A 21133-nucleotide genomic window follows, 5' to 3' on the forward strand; every position below is an offset into this window, starting at 1 on the left:
CCTCCCAACCCAGTACCTTCCAAGCCCAACCTCTGAGATCTAAGGAGACGAGGCTACAAGGTTGTGATGCTCTTCCGAATGGTGAGAAAAGAAGCTTAAAACAAGAACTAAGTTAATTTTTTACACATTTGGCAAAGCTATTTGCCTCAGCTCCATGCATCTTTAAAGCCATCCTTTTTTGTGTCAAAAGTATCATCCTTGCTATTCAATATTGAAGCTTTTGCAGAAATTTAAAACATTAGACATAATGGTAATAATACAGTTTAGGTGTTTTCTTGTAACTCCCCTATCCCTGATAATATAGAATCACTGCTAATTAAACTGAGCCTTATCACTAGTATTACCCTAGCCCCTAGCACTCTTTCCACTGAAACATGAATTTGCTAACTGGAAGAGTACAGTGACTCTTAATAAAGCAAGCTTGCAATGTCCAGCCAAGTCAGAGTTGGGCAACTGTTGATTCACACATGGGGAATCACAGTCACTGTTAGCAACGTCCTAATTACAGGGCTCCGGCTGTGTTCTCAGTGAGCTTTAAGCAGTTGAGCCACTGGCAACCCTTTCTAAATCATTTTTATTTTGATAATTGTGATTAATTTTTATGAAGGAATCTTAACCGTACAACCACGCCATCCATTTAATGCAATTCACACTGTTTGCTTTTATGAGACACACCACTCAACTTAAAGACTGGATGGGTGAACATTTAAATAAAATGTTATTCAAAAAAGATGCTTTAAACTTATAATATTGAAAGAATATTCATTGAAAGCAAGCAACGATATTTTAAGTCATTGGGAATGGGAGCTTGTGTTGACTTTACATGCCTTTTAGCCAGGAAAAGTATAGATTAGTGTTGATTTTTAGCTATTTTTTGCTCCATTTCCTTTAAAGCAAATCTTCTGCTTTTTGATTTATATTATTTAACAGCCTTATTGGCTAGCAGAAACTTGTCAAGGTTTAAATTAGTCTGAAATTGCAATCCATCTGCTTTCCTAAATATTTTACCAAAAGCATTGGGACAACACACAGGTTAAAGGTTCCTAATCAAGCAGTGTGGTTCTTACCAAAGTTGGCCAGTAGCCTGAGCTGTCCGTGGGGTGACATACTGTACCATTACATTTTCGAGTGTTTTGGACAGTCATCATATTTCTCTGCACATAAACCAATGGTTCTAGTCCAAGTCATTAGAAATGTATGCATATAAACATATTGTCATCACCACGCTTAATCATAAAGATTGCACTGCAAACCAAAGAATTCTTTGAGAGCTCATAACTCCGACAGATGATTCCCTTCTCCATACCTCAATATCGGCGAATCCAAGAATCCAAAAGCCATCCTTGTGTATTCCTTTTTGAGCACTGACCTGTGCTTTGTGCCCCTGCCATAAATTCCCATAGCATACAGTGGATAACCTTGAAGCACTGAGAATCAGCTATTATTCTTCATTGTGTTCCACAGTTTGCTGTGCATGTTCAGCATTCCCCCAGTTATGAACTTCCACATCTTCATGGGCAGTTATAGGTGACCAACTTCCAATGCAGGCTGATTTTCCATCTACCTCAATCTATGTGCAACACACATTCAGAAAACTTCTAAAATAGTATAGATTACCTTTAGACTACCACACATACACCTTCTATATATGAATGAGCCTCTGACACAACCCATTACCAGCAAAGTGTCACAAAGACTATACTATTAAGTACCTAGTACTTAATATTTATAGTGTATGACACTTTTTATAAAAGATACATTTGACTATTTTTTCCTGTTTGCAAATCCTGTAATTACATTTCAAATGATACTTCTAACTGTCCAATTAGGCAAAAAGCATGTGCGGAAGAGAAAAAGCACCTAATGAAATCACTTTAAAAAGAAAAACAAAGGAAGATATTAACACTGGCACATCATATTTTTCATTGAATGCCAATTTATTGTTTTCATTTTATGCAATAAGATTTCTCGAATCTGATGCAAACCTTCATATTTGTTAATTAAATTGTATACAAAATGTAAATCCATTTAAAAAAAAACATCCAATAATTAGAGGGATAAACTTCTATAATATGAAAAGTAGATTGCGCAGTAACCAATTATAATTTCCTTTGCCGGATCTGCAACATTTTATAAAAATAAATGCTGGGAACATCTGGATAGCAGTGCTTACAGACAGTTTTGCTGCACTGTTGCAGAAGCATCTCAACAAATAAGCGAGGATAAATCTGCATCAAGTATGACTGCCAATCAAAATACATTATAGACAAATGCACTGAATGAGCATTTTGTGAAGAGAAAAGATTTAGTAGAAAAGGGCTCTATAGCAGATAGAAGGTGAAAGATGAATTTGCAGTAAAGAAGCATGAAACCCTGAAAGATTGATTAGTATAAACATCTACGGAGACAGAACAAAGAGTTAAAAATCAGGGAGGGCAGATTTGTTTCGCAGCAGAGTACAATACAGGGTGGGAAACAGGTTTTTAAGATTCGACAGTGGGGTTTTTTTGTTGGTTCATTTCTTGTTTGGCTTTCTCTTCCCGATTAGGATTCCAAAATGTAAAAGCTTTCAAATAACTGCATTTTCCCACCCTGACAAAGATCATGACATCAGAAGCATAGTGAGGTGAAATACAAGAGAAGAGAGAGAGGCAGTATAGAGACAGAAGAGGTGAATATAGAGCTACAGAAGTGTTTATTGAGCATGCTACAGAGGTAAGCAGAGTACACGCAGGGTGAAATTAACACAACCATCAAACCTCCCGACTTGTTAGAAAATTAATTTTTAATTGTGCCGCTCCCAAACTATACTGAATTTTACATTTCTAAAGATGTAAAAACTCAACTAATATAGAAAATATACATGATTTTTTAAACATAGACCACAGAATCTATTTTTTAACTAAGTACATCTATTGGGGGGGGTTGAGGAGAAAGGATTTTCAACATCTGATGGTGATCACAGGTGAGCTCATGTAGTAAATATCCTTGAAGGATTCATATGTAGATTCTGAGGCATGTTTGTTATAAAGTCTGGATTTTAAAATACAAAAAATTTCATAGGTTCATTAAAACTGAATATTACAATGCAAGGAAAATTAAGACTAAAGGCACATAAACTTTGGTCCCACCAGGCTGTCCTCTTCAAACAAAAACTGTCACTGTTACTGTAGGCTGACTGCACAGCTCACTTCTGTTAGCTTTTTATAATGCATGCAACAGCAGTTTGTCCCAGAACTAACTAGACCAGTCAGTACATGCTCAGAAATCCACAGTCATTTTAAATCCTCAAATATAAACTAAACATGGTAAAATATAAATGCACATAAGTAAGGTCAAAAAACAACTACAAAGTATATTTAGTCATAACATTTACACTAAATTCCTCAACAGTGTATAACAGACATTTTAGATGGTTTTACTGAGTTTCAGATAAGATTAAAGCTTTATCTTTGGCTGTCTGGATAAAGCAAGTCAATAGTGAAACAAATGCAAAATGATCATTTTTAGCCAAGGCTGGGGCGAGGACTTTTTATCTGTATATATTGTTTCCCATAAAATTGAGATATCGATAAATTTGTTCTTTCACTTTAGCAAATTGTCAGTAAAGCCAGTGGGAGATTATAGTGAAACCAAACATACAAACTGGACTAGAGAAAGAAACTTAATTAACAGTTCCAATGCTTCTGAAAAACCACATACCCTTGTGATTAAAAACCGATTGGTACCATGTCCCACAAGCTAGGTGAAACTGTCAGTATTCCGACAACATCTGTTGGGTTTCTAAAGTTAGGATTCCAAAGAATTAGTAGAAAAAATGTTAATCGCAGCTACGGTCACACTCATGATGTGTTGAGAATAAAGAAAGAGTTGTCAAAGTGTCTCCAAACTGATCCTCGAGTAAAATGAACTAATGCATCAGTTCTGTTCGAATTTGTGCATGGTTAGGGAGCTCACCTGGCAGACCTATCTGTACAACTGCTGGCTACTGGTCAAAATTTAATCTGTTTATAAATTGAGATTTCAGGTAAAAATTAATCACACATTGCAGGGATAATTCACTAATCTCATCTTTTACATCTGTCACACAAAAAATTAAGCAATAGCCAATCAAAAGTAATAAAAATTAAGTAACAGAGTGGTTTGAGTTAAAAAAAAACATGAGGTTGTATGCTTTCTTCCCACACATATGCAATTTATATCTGCTCCACTGGCACTGTATTAATTTCTTTTAGTTAAAATGAAAATAAGTAACTTGATAAAAATAAGAGAGTAAAACAGATGTAATTTTGTAGGCCTATTGATGAAATAAGTCATGTTATTTCTTAAGGGCAAAATACTGCACAAATTAAAAGTATGCTACTGTAGAATGTTTAGAGAATTCCATCAAAAGAAATCAACACAAAAAGGGTGTACATATTCTGTAAAATACCAGTATCCAATTATATGAACATCAGTGTCATAGTTAAATCATTGTCAAGTCTTTATCTTGTGGGATCCTGGTGCAAACCACTGGTCATATGGAAGATATGGAAGCAGAAATGTATTTAATTAAATTTTAAAGCCTTCCATGCTTATTTCATGACTTTTGACTGTGTGGGGCAAAATTATATTTTATGGGAACAATATACATGAAATAACATTGGAAAGCACAATACAGGGGCTAGTGACAGTTTTCTAGGTCACGTAATATCTTGCTCTTTTAATGTGCTGACTGATGACACCATTATACAAGAGGGAACAACACTCAACTTAAATTCAATAAGACAATACTTTTAAGCAACAAAGGGACAAGTGTTTCTTCCCCCATTTTAAAGACATCACCCCAAAAAGAATATACTTTTCTTTAACACATTCAAGAGCCACAACTTTTTTTTTAATCAGGACTGCCTTGGAATGGCAATTCTGTTATATAAAACCAAAACTACTAAACTTATTACAACTGCAACATATTACTATTCTTCTGGCTTGGAAAGCCATCCATCCGACTTCCATATGCTTTGCTTTAATAATATCCCTGCATTAGGCAAATACTTTTAGGCAAACTAAAACCCTATCTGCCAGAGCTAACAAATGTCTATGTTGGTAATGTACTCTTATTTGGGCTTCTTTATGCTCTGTTTGATTTAATCTGCTCCACATCTAACTAACTCAAATGTATTTGAATTAAGATGTCAGATTTGTGACTGCCATTTGTGAGTGGAAAAAATAAATGATGCACTGGCCTGGATATCGATAATGATCAAAAAGGAAATGTACTGACAATTTACTGATTAATCAATACATCACCCCAGCCTCAATCGTAGCAGAACAATGTCCTTTGTTCACCTTAGGTCTTACAAAAACTCTGAATCTTAACTGATGAAATGCAATTTTCAACTAAAGGAAGGAAATCTGCAGAAATTAATAAATCACAGCTAGTAAGGACTACACTTTGAGGGGTAGAGAACTCCACAAACTGTACAAATACATACAGAAATACCTATTTTTACAGCTCTGCTTCTTACACCATCAGAACCAATGTGCCTAAATAGTCAACTGTAATGGATCATGTAAATGTACTGATGTAAAAGTGTTGATACTATTTTGTCAAGTAAGGCACATATCTTGTCAACTAATCAAATTATAATAAAAAGAGGAATTTACTTACTTCCTTCTTATGATGAAATGGAAAAAAGTTAATGGCTTGCCTAACATATAAATGGGGTGGGGAAAGTCTTCAAAGCAGACTAGTAGACTCTGCTGTGTAATGTTTCTTTTCTGATAATCCATCATATTCTTAAAGGAATGATTGATAAAATTTAAAATGTCAAACTGTGGTCCCCAGTGTCCGGAAACAGTCAATAGGTAACGCTTCTAAAGAGCGTAAACACATTTTATCCTGCGAGCATGTTCAAATTGTTGATTTAGAGAAGGAGACTCTCAGGTGATGATTATCTCCCATGTTGTAATTGTGAAGGTCAATCAAGGCCTGAATTGCTTCTTCAACAGTTGCCATCTGCAGCAGTGCCATTTTGTGATCCCTGTAAAAAGGAATAGTTTTCAAAAAATGCATGACTTTAAAGCCCACGTGCCTGTTTTTTAAGAAATTCATTAATGGTAATTAAAGTTTTCGTTAATGGTAAATGCAGCAAAATAATGCTGAACTGGACAAATGTTTTGGTAGTATATTTTATCATAAAAGAAACTTAAATTAACCCATCTATCCAGCTAATGTGCAAAATATAATTAACACTTAAATAAGGAATTGCATGGTTAAAATAGCTTTTTAACTAAGTTAGTGAAAACAAAGTACTTTTAAAAATAATGTAAAAGGCATCTGGTTACATTGTAAAAACAAAATAGATGTTGAGCTAAAACTCATACAAGTCAATAAGCTTTTAAAAGGAAACTTCCCCCACATATAAGCAAGTTAAAGTTTTCTCAGGGACTTGAAAATCGATAAAATTAAGATAAGAATCTTACTGGAAAAACTTGAAGGCTTTCACAGTGCCACCGGAGTTTGAGAACAGTACTCTGAGGTCCTCTTCGGTTATGTCTTGTCTGTAAATGGGAAAAAAAAGCTCAGGTTAACTTTCAGCTGTAAAATTATCAACCAAAAAAATGGGACAGTTATTTTATTTACTTACGGGATGTTTGACAGGTGAAGGGTTGCTGAAGGAGGAAATATATTCTGGAAGTTCTTTGACCCAGGCTTCTTGAAACGATGTAATGGCGAATTGGTGAAATCCTTTGTGAGCCCTTGATCATCAAGCCCCTCTCTTGGCAGCTGTACAGTCTGATGTTTAGATAAGGTCACTCGAATGATCTTCCCATACATCTTCTGGCCATTCAGATGACTCATCGCTAAGAAATACAAGGACAGGAAACTTTCAACTGTAATAAGGAATTGTGGAATAAGGAAAATATTGGGGGGAAATGGATTTCAAAAACACATTAATCTAGACTAAAAAATGCCTACTATGAAATTATAGTTTCCTATAAACTTGGGGGCTTACAACCATAATACTTCATTTTTCAACACAGGGCCCAAAAAAACAAATCCATCCATTTTCAGTGTCATATCTTCGCAGGAATCAGAGAAAAAAGGTTTATTGGACATGTTTCGTTGTCCTTTGTAAAATTTGGCAAGAAGGCATTTCTGATCTGAAAGCTATGGATGGCATTTTCAATCATGAATGAAAATGGAAGTATATGCCATCCCCTTATTTATTCTTAATTGTGGTAAGAACTAACGCATGGTGGAAAACTAGTTAATACACTTCAGATCTAAGAAACGTTTGCAGATATGGGCATATTTTTTCTCGGGTGGATGACAACCTTCAATTTAGGCTTAAAGAGAATCATTGTTAATCCTACAAAAAAATCTTAATCTTAAAATCCTAAAAATCAAATCTTACCAAGCTGAGCTTGATTTGCATCTGCCATTTGTATCAGAGCACTGTCTTTCTTATTGTAAAGTATCTTCACGCGCTGAGCATCACCATAAACACCTTTTCAGAGTGAAAAGCAGTCAGGGGGAAAAGAAATTAATTAGAAGTTAAGAGAACAGTTAACATTTCAGAAACTGATATATAGACATCAAAGTGAAAAGATAGCACATTCGTCCAAATGAATAAATAAATCAAGATTTGAATAGAGATTTGAAGAGAACATTCTGATACACCCTCCAAAACAAGCTTTGTGAAATGATAAAAATTACATGCAAAATAATTTAACCATGCATTAACATAAACTTTCTATGGAGAGAAACTTTAAAGCCAAAGAGAGAAGTAAAAAAAAAAAGATACTACAACTGTAAGCCAAAATGCTAGGTATAAATCAGAATTCAAAAGATGAAAAACATTTAAAAAAATAATAAAAAAAAGTAGAGTGCTAACAATAACATACCGAAGAGGGTAAACAGACTTTGGGGCGTAACCATCTTTAGAAGGAGAGAAGAGCAAGCAGCGTAAGACAGGAAGAGAGAAGAGTCGAGGAAGAGCGGAGATGAACAGATCATCCATAACGAAGGGTGGTTTCCCGTAGAATGGTGAGGTGGTCATGGATCATGGTTCAAGGCAGTTAATTGGGGCAAGTTGGTCCGAGGAACATTTTGTTCAAGCACAAAGCATGAACAGGAGGGAGGGGGGACAGGTAATGAAGAGGGGAGGGGGCAGGGGAACAAAGGGCAAACAGAGGGCAAGAGAAAGAAAGGAGGGGAAAGGAATGGAAAGGGGAAGGGGGGTAGCAATGCAGAATAAAACAAGGAGTAGGGGAACAAAAATAAAATATAGGTCAGTACATAGGAAATGCAGGAGTTTGGTCAGAAAATGGCTGGTTTATGTTTTTTACAAGAAAATAATTGTGCCAAATGTAGTCACCCATGACAAACGTGGGCAAAGTACATTCATATCAAAGAATAATTACAGCATATAACAATGAGGAAAAAAGGGGCATGCAAAAGAATCTGACGTTTTAATAGCTTAAGCATGGCAAAGTATGAAATGCAGGCAAACTGTTAAAGAAGGTGCACTGGTTCAATCGGTTTTAGCATGCAAGTGTAGAAATGAAAACCACCTTGCAAAGTTATGGTACTACACAAAGCACATCATGTTATATCCACAAACTCACAAAGAGTTTGGGAAAATCATGGCAAATTTAAATTGATATACCCCTAAGTGGGGTAACGCTCCCACATTTCATACCAGCGTTCATAGCAACAGAAAACAGTAGAGAAAGTCAGGAGAGAAAAGGCAAACGAGAGCTTAGAGAGAAAAGACCAAGAATTAACGAGTATCAGTTGACAAAAAAAGGAGTACAGAAGGATGAGTTTAGAAGACAGTGGCCAAAATCTGCAAAGAAAATACTGCTAAGAGACTGGAAAGTGCCCCTCATCAATTCTCTTGGGAGAGAACCTTGAAAGAAAGAGGTATTTCAATAGAATTTCCATAAAGCCAAGATTTAACAAATATGACATATGCAAGCACAAATACAAAGGCAAACAAAATAGTTTAGAAAATAAAACAATGAACAACAAGAGCTACAATCAACTATATTTTTGTTATACGTTAAGTGGGTGTAATATATTGTTGAATAAGCCGAGACCTGCTTAGGTGATTCCAAAGAAGCAAAGCCCCTTATGTCAGAAGCACTTTTGGGAAATGTGCTACACATAATATTAATGCAGTTACATCACAGAATCTGTAAATATATGAACTCTTATCTCTTCAACTGTTAAAAAAACACCTATAATAGCTAACGTATATTTGATTTTCAGGATGAAGAGTTAATGCTACAAATAAAACTAAAACCCAAATAGATGTCAGATTTGTTCACATCATTTGAAATACTACACACTATATCAAGACCGCACAGACAATGGCAAAAGAGCAACACAATAAAAAGCACAATATGCAATGGTCACCTCACTCAACAGAAAGAGAACGCAGTCTGCAGGGGAAAGCAGTGGATTACTGACCTCCTCATTGAGATTGCTGACCAGGAGCACGCTGCTGGTGCCCGAGACCCCAGACAGCGCTACCCGCCCTGCGGCTGCGGCTGCAGCTGCTGCTGCACTCAGAGGACTGAGAGCCCCTGGAAAGGCAAGCCCTGGTTAGAAGAAACATTCGTCGGATGCTGGGTACTTGAACCAGAAGCCTTGGAGCTTTCCTTTATCTAGCCACGCAAGCTTCACACATGAAGCTCAGGACTTCTAATCAAGATTACCATGGTCTCTGCATAGGAATATAACATGGCACACATGCCATAGGGTAAGTTACTTTACAGCTTGTCTAATCTTGCATGCAGTTAATTTATAAACGTTATAAGGAAAAACATTTTTCAATTGGCTCAAACCTTTCTAAGATGTATGCTGAAAACAGCAGTGGTGTTCCGTGTTCTTTTGCAACAATTACTGCATAAACAAGCCAATCTGCTTAAGCTACCTCAGTGAACATGAACAGCCTGAACAGACCATAATGAAAGTACATGTACCTCCACCCTGGGCAAAACCAAGAGAGGATGGAAACCCTCCACCGCCAGAATAGGGAGCTACCATTCCAGAAGGAGTACCTAAGGAAAATTTGTACATTAAATTCTTTTAACAGACAATGCCATTAAATCTACAACAATAAACTGTGAGATAGCAGTTCAACAGCCAAGGATAATTTTCAATCAGTGCTACACTATGTTCCCCCAAAGACTCCTTAAATGCTTACCCAATTACCCTTATCACTTTGTTGGCATGTGAGGAACAAGATTTAAATCAACCCAAATTCCATTATATTCTCATTCCTTCTTTTTGCCCATTGGTTGACTGCATCGCCACTGAAAAAGCCATGTTCTTTCTTTTTAACAATGTTTACAACACAAGCATGTTATTTTACACCGTGCAAAGTGTGATCAGATCTTTGTGGTCAAAGGCACACAACTGAAAACAAATTAGTATATCAAAAGTTGCATCTGTCAAAAGGGCCACAAAAAGGGAAAAGCATTGTTGTGCAACTTCCTGACCCATATCCCCCACCCCTTTTAAAGTTTGGAACAAAGTTTATTATACCTTGACTCTTACCAAGCAGCGAGGAATCCTTATTAAACGCAGCGGCTACAGAAGGGTCCATGCTGGGCTGACCATCTCCAGCTGGAAGCTCGGGACGGGTGTAGTCACGGCTCTTGTCGTTGTTGTATTTAACATTTAAATTTACCAGTTTAGAAAAGTCAATGCGTAGAGTGCAGCAGGCATTATAAATATTCTGACCATCCAGAGCCTTGAGAACAGAAGGAACAATCAGTATTTTTCATATTCCCCAAAAAGACTAATGACTTAAAGCAAGTACATACTATTGATCTTAAATCAAAAACGATTGCAACAATAAAAAAAATAAAGGTTCTTAATGCCGTTGACCATGTTGGATCAAGTCAATTTTGCATTTTAAAGATAACGTAACTTGCTAGTCTCTTTTGACATGCACACCAACTGTTTGAACATAAAAATCACCATTTTCTGTTTTCACTCACCAATTTGGCTTGCTGGGCATTCACTGGGTCATTAAACTGAAGTAAAGCTTGAAACTGATTGTTCTTTGTGAATGTAATGATCTTCATAACAGTTCCAAATTTTGAAAATATCTGTCAATTGAAACAGGTCTGGTTAGAAAAGCTACATTTAATGACACCTCTGATTCACTCCTGTGCTTAAAAGAACAAGACATAAAAAATGGTACCTGTGCTTGCGATCTAAGAACACTGCCTGAAATAAAATTTAATGTCAAGTTAAAAATAACCATAAACCAGACAAAAGTTAAGACTGTAAAATACCAACTTACCTGCTGAAGAACATCCAGTGTAACAGGGTAAAACATATTGTCAATGATTATTCTGAGCACTGGACTTGGAGCTGGTGTTAATGCACTCTCACTTGCTGTAGTCCCTGATGTTGGGGTACTGGCTGCCTGGACAGCAGTGACAGCTTGAAGAACTGCTTGTGCACGCTACAATGAAAATTGAATGAACTTCAAAATGCCAACATCTAAAAACTTTCGAAAAGCTTTGCAATACAAGTCTCCAAAATACACCCATGTCCATTCACTTATTCTTAACCACTTTGTCCAATACAGACGCAGTGAAATGGAGCACAACAGGGTTGCAGTGAAACAAAGGGCAGACAAAACACAAGACAGGTTACACTTTGGAAGGGACGTCAGTCCATTGCAGGGTTAGCACAGACATATTGAGGAAACTATTTGCAAATAAGTTCTATTATATGCTATTCAGGTTTACTTGTGAAAGGTGTAGAATCGGGAACCATCGTATGGTCCATTTCAATTCACACAGGGAAGACAACAAACATTCGTTAATTTTTAATTGTAAAACTTTCCTCAGTACTTTGTCATTGCATCAAATGTAAACAGTTCTTTCACTTTTAAGCTCATTATGTACATTTAACAGATATAACAGTTTTGAAGACGCTACCGTGAAAATGTATCAGTCATGACGCAAGCGGGATTAACACAATTCACCAATCTTAATAAACCATTATAAATACGACATTCCTTAATTAGGTTACAACACCAGTTTGAGGTCTTTTTAGATGCAGGTGGAGTTAGCTGTCCTAGTCATTTTTAGCAATCCAGCAGAACATACCTGGTTAAGAGCATTGTCAGTCTTTAATTCTTTGTGATTTGAATACTGGATGAAAACGGGCACATTACGAACGTGAGGGGTAACAGCTGTGTAATAGTTAACCATTGTAATAGCTGCTTCCTCAGTTCCAAGTTCAAGGAAGGCCTGTTGGGGGGAAAATGAAGATATACATGAATATCTTAAATTTATCTCTACAGCTCCAAAAAAAAAAGCATTTCCTTCTGTCATCCATTCACTACTTAAAAGATGGCCAAACTTATTTTGAATGTTTAAAGATCTATTTCAGTTAAATAAAAAATTCTTGCTTATGGCTGACAGTTTCACTCTTTCAGCTAAAGTATATAAGAGAAAAAAAAAATCTCAGTAACAAGTAACTTTAAATAATATTACAACACTAACTTGAAACAATACATGTCAGACAATCACGAAGATCTATTTCCCAAAATAATAAAAAACACAAGTAACAAGCACACCTGATTTTTTCCTTTAAGCATGAGAATATTAGTGACTTTCCCAAACGGTAAACCCAAGGCAATAACTTCTGTCTCTGTAACTTCATTGGGCAGCTTCCTGATGTGGAGAACACGTGAAGGAGGACAATCCATTCTGTCTTCAACTCTTAACTTTTTGCTATCATTTCCATTAGCTGTAAAAAAAAAACATTTACATATTAAAAGTCCTTTTCTCATAGAAATCTCATCCATCTTATCTCAGTACTGGCTATTCGACAACATTAAAAATCACTAAAGCAAATAAGATGCCGTAAATGCAGGCAAAATTAGTCAAAGGATCTCTTTTGTTTCTCTTTATGATTTATTTTAACATGTGACAATTTGCTATGATCACCTTTAGTAATTTATGAGTAAAGAATAGTTCTGAAATATTTTTTTGTACAAGTAGTTTTTCTATTCTTAAAAAGTATTAGAATATTCAAATCAGAGTATGGAAATCGATGAGACATTTTTTTTCAAACTTTGCAACAGCCTTGAAATATCCAATCTCCTTTTCTAGTGAAGATGCATACAGTTGTCAGAGTACATGTATTCCTCCCAAAAATACTACACAAGAAGTTCACTCAAATTTTATAACAATGACAATGGATCTCCTGGACACAAGTTTTTATTTGGATATGGGAACAATCTCTCATGTCTACGAATTGTTACTAAGACTTTAATGCCACTAAATTATGAAGCATCCTATTCAGTTGGCCCAATTCTACTGTTGTTACTGCATGTGACATGTGAAAAACCAAAGTTTAGTAGTGCTTGTTTGAATCTTCTGTCATGCTTTCTTTAAAAAAATCACATAACTATCATGATAGCCGATAATTAAAGATCATCCATTCCTCACTATAATGTTGAAGCAAAAAGTACAAAACAAAATTAAGTTCAATTTATTTGGGTCACAAATTTAAATTGATTTACACTCACCCGTTACAACCATGCCACTCATATTAGAGTTGGGGCTGTTGTACAGACTGCTAGACAGTAGCTCGTCTGATCCTCTCTGAAAAAGTAAATAGGAAATCGTAAATATTGAACAAACAGATCTCTTAAGACAGTACACAGATAGAGAGACATAAAACAACACAAGCTGTGTTGCTCTCTTTTCACTGTTTTAATCTTGTAAGTCTAAGATCTAAAATAACCAGATGGTGTAATTTCATCTGGACCTTATGTTCTCCCTAAAGATTCAGAACAGTCATTGCTTCAGTCAGAAGCTCCTAAGAGCTATGCTTAAAATGACTGATAGATGGGTGGTCAAACACAAATTGACTACTGAATTGTGTTATCCACTACACTATCTAATGTGACACCTCAGTTTCATCTAAGCGTGCATTCCTGCAAACGTTCTTTATAGGCTTCACTTTTTATGGAAGCAATAAATTAAATGCAAGCCCAAAAGGTCAGGGCCCACATATAAATTAAATGTCAAAATATAGCTACAATCTAAATCTTACTGGATTTAAGCCAATGTAAGCTGCAGAAAAAATGTTTAACAAGTGAGTCCCCTAACAGCGAATTCATGAAAAATTCTACATTAAATTTAAAAAAGACAAACTTGAAAGCCAAGAAATTAAATTTTTCATCAATTCAGGAACCTAGAATAAAGCAGGTAAAGTAGTGAAAATCCTGTAACATTGTTAAAATACCTCAACAGAATATTGATTTTATGCCTTTAACTCAAGTTAATCAACCTGTATAACACTTTTTCCCAGCAATGATGACCAGTCAGTATTTATTTTAAAATGATATTTTTGCCTAGAGTGGCACACTGCCAGGAGTTTTAACTCAATTGCTATGTGAGCAGTCTTTGCATTCCTCTGAAACCAAATCTGTTAACAAGTGCAAAGTTGTTCCTCTACATGCCAATAATTTGAATTTTAAAAACTTAATTATCAAGTCAAAGAACCACTAGACAAATCAGTCATTAATAGCTTCCACTGCATGAAATATTGAAAAAACAAATTCAAAGTAAAGAAAAGAGCCCATTGACATGAGCTCCACATTATACAAAACAGCCCATTGGTATGAGCTCCACATTATAGATAATGGTAGTTCACAAAGGCAAAAGCTTAACTTTGGCATGTAGTGAACAACAAAAATTCTGCTACTGATGGAATGCTGCATTTTGAGATGTTACATGAAAAGAGCACTTCTGGAAAAAGAAAACTTTTTCAAAATGTCATGAAAATAGGGATTTGTAATAGCATGATTCAGAAAAATTCAGTTTTACTTTTAACTTTTTACATCTAAAGACTACATCATCAGTGAAAAATACCTCAAGCCTGGCTTATTTTCAGCTTCCTCCTAACCTCATAAAGTGGCATCTATTCAAACGTGCAAACAAAATTAAACTATGATGCAAGGTTCAAAATCAGATTCACTTTTCTGAGTCTTGGAAAAACATATACACATTCCCTAAAGGATAAAGCAATTGTGTGAGGTGAGTAAAAAAAAAAATATATTATTTGCCCAAATGACAATGGAATAAAGCAGGTGAAATAGTGAAAATCCTATAACAGTGTCAAAACACTATGAGGAGCAGTAGGCTTATATACTTTATTCCATACACCTAAAATTGACTTAATCTTTATAGCTTTATATGATGAACAATGGGTAGATATTTAAAAACACGATTGATATTCCTACCCTACACTGACTTTACAATCCCTTTGTGAGCAGTCTTTCAACACAATCATCAAACATTCTGGCACAGTGCTGTGTGGATATGACAGAGGTAACAAATTAAACACACAGGCCTTCCTGGCATCGGCTGAAACCAAATCTCTTAACAAGTGCAGAACCCTTCTTGCACCTGCCAAAATTAGAGTTTTATGAACTCCTTTAATTAGCCAAGTCAAAGAATCGCAAGACAAATCAGTCATTAATTACTTCCACTGGTAGGTTTGTTCAAGGCAATATTTTCTTGGCAGTAATAGTTTACTACAATGACCCAAACCCTTCTAATGTATAACCACACAATCAATATACCTATGTGTTAAAAAGTAGCTTTGGAAGAACATAGAATAGCATTTTTTATATGTAAGTGCTATATATGTATTAAAAATATTTGCTGAAGTATTACATGAAGGCCCAATCTCCCAGATTTTTAATGCATCTCTGTAAAGCTCAGTTCTATCCTGGTATAAACAAAGATGGAAGAAAGACAGACATATGCACAAGAAATGTTACAATCCTTGAACTGAACTTTCATTATGTAACTAAAAATGCATATAGAGAAACATGTATACCCTCAAAAAAATCTGGAGATGCAGATACAGTATTGAAAGTCACACCTCAACATTCTCTTAAATATTTTCTGAAATATAATATTGTAATAAAAATGTTGGACGACTGATCATGATGAAGTGTCTGTATAAATGAGCTGCTTACTATACACTCATAGCTTTATGTGACTGTTTGCATGTGTATGTGATACCTGCTGCATTATGCACATGTATTGCATGGATACCTTGCCATACATACTATACAATACATACAATACGAACTACAACTTTTGAAAAAACTGACAATGAAAATATACCTTTAGCTTATTTTGTGCAAATTAAAAGACATTATAATGGGTACAGGTTGAGTCATTCTTGCTGGATTGGACCATTAGTCAGCTTTAGGACTTCTCAAGTAGATCACAACTTGCTGAGCACTACCAGGCTGGGCGAGTCTGACCTCATCAGTCTCTTTAGGCCTGTAGGACTTGTTGGGCACCTATATGGCTTACACGTTTGTCAGCTAGAGCTACAACACTCCTCAAATGTATCTCATCATTCTCCTACAGGGACCATGTGAACTACAGGGCTTAGAAGTATTGGACAGCTCTGTTTGGTACCAATCTATGTTGTCCTGGTACAAGAGCCACAGCAGTGAACTCAGATGATCAACAGGCAATTCCAGATTCTGTATATACAGAGAAAATAACCACCCATATTCATTTTAAAAAGCAGCTGCTAACATCACCCTTGATAATATTACATGATGGTTTTATGGCTTTGAATTTTGACATTATGACTTCTGCACTTCATTTACAATCATAAAATACAAGACTATACAATTAATGTTCCTAAAACTTTAACAATGAAAACTAAAGCATACAAAAATGATTATTCACCAATGTGAAAAGGCTAAGCAAAATAATATTTTGCCTTGCTTTCATAACATGTTCTATACTCAAAGTTTTGTTGCTATTTCTACTGTCTTACTTGAGCCATTGGACAGCAGTGACATTAATACTAAGAAATACTGACACTGTGTGCAGTGCCTATCATACCCTGAAATAATCCACAATATTAGCCTTGAAAGATACCAGAGTCTGTGCAGTAGCCAAAGAAAGCCATTGCAGAGTAGCAACATAATGTGTGATAAGTGGGAGATTATGTTAGACAGCTAACTGGAAGAAGAATGCTTAAGAAAAATCCTTATGTGATCTGATGAAATGAAAACAGTACATCAATAATCAAAGTACTTTAAACTGCTAATTTCTAGGTATTCAATAATTAAACACCAAAAGGTTAATTGTAATGCACACGACTTCTCCTACCACTTTAACACTATGAACTATTAAGGCAGTTTAATTATGAATGACAGTAGGAAATAAGCAGGTAACCAACAACAAAACATTCCAAATCACATAAGGGACGTTCAAGATTAACTGAACCTACAAGTTCATTTTAGTCCATCTGTACTGGAAAATATGATTTAGTGACTGAAAAATCATCCAAGGACACAATGATTAGCAACCAGTATATTGCTTCTGATACAATTTTAACAAAATTAAAACATTTTAATCTTGAAAAGCTGCTATCATTTTATTTTCTGCTCTGATTCTTTAAATTATTTCAGTATTTTAACAGAAAGACAAGTGGCATTAGTTATGCAAATGGTTGATAAAGAAACCAGAAAACTTAAGAACCATGATTCTTAAGTCCCAAAATATATCTGGAAACAATTCAGAAAATGCATCAATTCCTTTTTATCATAGATAGAAAACTATTTGTTCTGTATGAGAGATAAAAATGACCATTTTAATGAGCATAATGTATGCAAAAGAATTAATACTGTAATGTGTTTTTGAGAAGAAATAGTTAAAAAAACTATGGATTTTAAACATATTTATTACACCAACACCCAATTTGGTAACTAATTGCATTACTAAGGCATCACTCATTTGTTTTAAAACTTTGAAACTAAAAGATAACAAATGCCTCGACCTATAACAAAATGTTTTAATACTTATAAACATCAGATAAAAATTAGTTTATTTAGATCTCTTACATTTTATCTGCTGTTTCTACAAGGAAAGTCCTGATGTTTTTTAAATTCGATTTCACCAACTTTAAAAAAAGAATTAGCATTTTTAAAACTTTAGGTATATTGTGTATTGAACTAGTCAGGATTTCTGGATGGAAATAAAATCCATACCCCTCTTCTGCTAGCAACCCCTCATCTTTGCACTTGTCTTTAGCTACCAAAACACATCCAACCTATGATCCCTCTCTCCTTATATACTGCTGTCTTCAGTGCTCTGCTACCTCTGATTTCATGTTACTTATCTATGTAAATTCCCCTTTTCTCACCCACTAACCTACTTACTCAGTAGTTACTTCTCTACACTCCTGGCCTGCTCATTTCCCCCCCTTGCATTTCAGTGGTGAAGTCAGACACCCTGAAGCTGCAGGACTACATCATCCATAGCCACCTTCCTGCTCCTCAACACACACCGGTGTGTACCTGCTTGCACTGCTGTACTGACCATGCATCATGTATTCTTATCCTGTAGTTTGCTGAATTATTTTTATGTCTTTCTACACTTTTTTGGCACCTTAACATCTTTTACAGTCTAGTTCTTTTGCATGCAATATGTTTTTTAAGATGTATTTTTTATTTAATCAGTTTATAGCCAGGTATGTCAATTGAGACAAATTCACATTTACAATACTGATCTGGAGATCAGTTGCTCAGAAGGGCATTTATTTGGGAAACAGGAAGAACATACTCAGGTCAAGACAGCAGGATCCTTACACCTTCTGGTGAGGGGTCCTTCAAGGAATCAGAATAAAGCACTTGAACAAGACATGATGTTAGATATTTAATTTGTATAAGAACCTCACACATTTAATTGGATAAGTTGTTGCTACAATGGGAATGCTGTCTGCATCTCTGAATTGCGAATTGAGATTGAGCTTTTTGTGAAAAAAACTGCAGTCATTTTAAAAACTGATTTCATAGAAACAATGTACGACCAAACCATCTTGTATTTGTAATGCTTTGGCGATAAGAGTAAGAAACAGTCAAGACAGAATTACTATTTTTGTTGGGACCAGCTAAATATGAGGTTGTTTTAGAGGACTTTTAAAATAAAAACGTAAACATTGATTTCAAATATTCATTGTACACCGAAAAATGTTGGCTATTGTTCTTCATGGGCCTTTAAATTGAAAGTGACATCCTAAATATGCTAAGCACAAGAAGCCGAGGCACTTCAGACAACTGTGAGTAGTGGGAACCAAAATAGTAAGAGAGTTACAACAAAAGTCCGCTTTTTATAAGCTTATTTTAAGTGTACATCTGTGATGATTTAAGGTTATGTCTTTGTACTCTATGACATAACCCAAACCAACTCACCTTGAATTCATAACCTATCCACCTGTCCTGTTCATACAACTCTAAAATAACTAACATAAGCAGTCCTTTCCAAATCCAAATTTACATTTTAGCCTACAGGTGAACAGAGGAAAGCATTAGACAAGTGATGCCTCAAATCACTTTCTAATGTTGTGAAAGTTTTTTTTTGTCTTCATGGGGTGCAGGCTACTTGAGCCATTAGACTTCTTTGTGAAGATGAGTACTTACATGAAAATAAAGGCCTGGCACAGGCAGTGTAAACATTAAAGTTACACGTTTATAACAAGCAATAATCCTTACCTTTACGCCAACTGCAACATCAGTGACAATGCTACAACACAGAAAAAGGAGAAAGTCAGTGTTACTGTATGGTACCCAGCGAACAAAGACCCTCCCACGCGACCAACCTGCCTTATCCTGAGAAAACAAAGCATCATCCATTACAACTCGGTTTAGAGACACATCTGGCCAGTGTAATTTAAGCAACCACCCTGTTTGAATTTGGTCAATGCTATTACAAACGGCACTACAATGTAGTTGTCTGAGACCTCTGGTGTTTTGTTAATGGGCAGTGATTTGCTGCAAAAAATACATCCTTTTGTGTTCTTCACCGCAGCCTAGCAATTACAGAGGGAGAGGTTTATGGGCGTCACGACTGCTTAAATGGCGCTGGATACAACCTCAGAAAGGCACTCAAAAGCATTCTTAAAATGTATTATGTACAGAGAGTCCACTTTTCTCTGAGGAGCACACTTCGACAAAAACAACTTCTCTACAGCGTGAATCAATAGGGCCCTACTCTCAAAAGCATAAACCTGGCTCCACGCCACTGAAGAGGCCTGTTTCCATATGGCCTTCGCCTCCAATACCGCGTAACTCATTTCCACATCAGCGTATAATAACGGGGGTCTTTGCAATGTCAGGTTTGATTCTTATTATAACCAACGTTTAATTTGTATGAAAAAAGCACATGTAGCACCGCTTATATCACACCATATTTAGATTACAAAGTACAAAGATGCGTCTACGTGACTTGACAGGAAAGATGCTCTCCACCGGAAAAAGAAAGAAACTGTAGGTAGGACCAAGTGGGACCTAAGACCTTTTTATTCGTTTGGATTGTGCATCCGAGGTTGTAAAAGTGCGGCAGAAATCCGTAACATTAGTTTTAAAATAATAAAGCACACAAATGATCCCAGTGCTATCCACGACAAGAGACAGCCAGTGCTTTTTAAGCGCTACTTTCTACGAAAGCAGCAATAAACACGCCTTATTTCTCTAACAAAACAAAGAACCATTTTAAACATTTTTCACACTCTGTTGCTTGCAACCCTTACAATTCCCGCTATAACCCAAAAGAGAAACAAAGCCCTAACATCCAAGATAACCAAGAAAAATCACTTCTTTCTCAGCTGGGGTGAAAAAACACACAGACCGTTTATTAACTGGACACGCACGTCCGACTTCTCATTCCCAGTTCATCTTAGTCTCTACTGTATCTTTGCAGTGATCGCTAAGATATGACAATTAAAATGTTTATAATTAACATAACCAAAAGGCACCTTACCCGTCCATTGCCGGATTAGCTATCTCTACGATGTGATCTACGGTACAGCACCTCAGCCAGCTGCACGCAAGTCGACAAAATGGTGGCGGAACCCTAGACGGAAATGGCCGAACATAGCCGAACCTCTGACGGGAACCTGCGCCGAATCGATGGCAGTAAAATAAACCGTGTATGGGAGGTGTACACCACCGGGAGTACAGAGAATCAGTTGTCCCTCCGTTAAAACGTTACAATGTTATTTCTTTCCTCTCCTTTTTCTTCTTCCACTCACCTCTGCTGTTAAACCATAGTCATTCAGTGT

The 21133-nt window shown here is 36.0% G+C and overlaps 1 protein-coding gene across 5 annotated transcripts; it reads right to left on the reverse strand.

Moving 5' to 3' along the window:
* Window positions 1-1918: 1918 nt before the first annotated feature.
* On the reverse strand, window positions 1919-20913 carry ptbp2a (polypyrimidine tract binding protein 2a). 5 transcript variants are annotated; one of them, XM_088927338.1, is made up of 15 exons: window positions 20833-20913; window positions 19566-19596; window positions 13554-13629; window positions 12597-12769; window positions 12124-12267; window positions 11307-11471; window positions 10999-11109; window positions 10553-10748; window positions 9976-10053; window positions 9461-9576; window positions 7891-7924; window positions 7401-7493; window positions 6630-6846; window positions 6466-6543; window positions 1919-6023 (listed from the first exon to the last, which is right to left on the reverse strand). In XM_088927338.1, the coding sequence occupies exons 1-15, from the start codon at window positions 20838-20840 to the stop codon at window positions 5894-5896; spliced, it is 1650 nt and encodes a 549-aa protein (XP_088783464.1). In that variant the 5' UTR covers window positions 20841-20913; the 3' UTR covers window positions 1919-5893. The 5 variants fall into 5 exon arrangements, with proteins under 5 accessions (XP_088783464.1, XP_088783462.1, XP_088783463.1 ...); XM_088927336.1 differs by having other exon boundaries at window positions 9461-9591; XM_088927337.1 differs by having other exon boundaries at window positions 10541-10748.
* Between the last annotated feature and the right edge of the window lie 220 nt (window positions 20914-21133).

The sequence above is a fragment of the Atractosteus spatula genome, chromosome 11 (assembly GCF_055471065.1).
Source record: "Atractosteus spatula isolate fAtrSpa1 chromosome 11, fAtrSpa1.hap1, whole genome shotgun sequence".
Classification (NCBI taxonomy): domain Eukaryota; kingdom Metazoa; phylum Chordata; class Actinopteri; order Semionotiformes; family Lepisosteidae; genus Atractosteus; species Atractosteus spatula.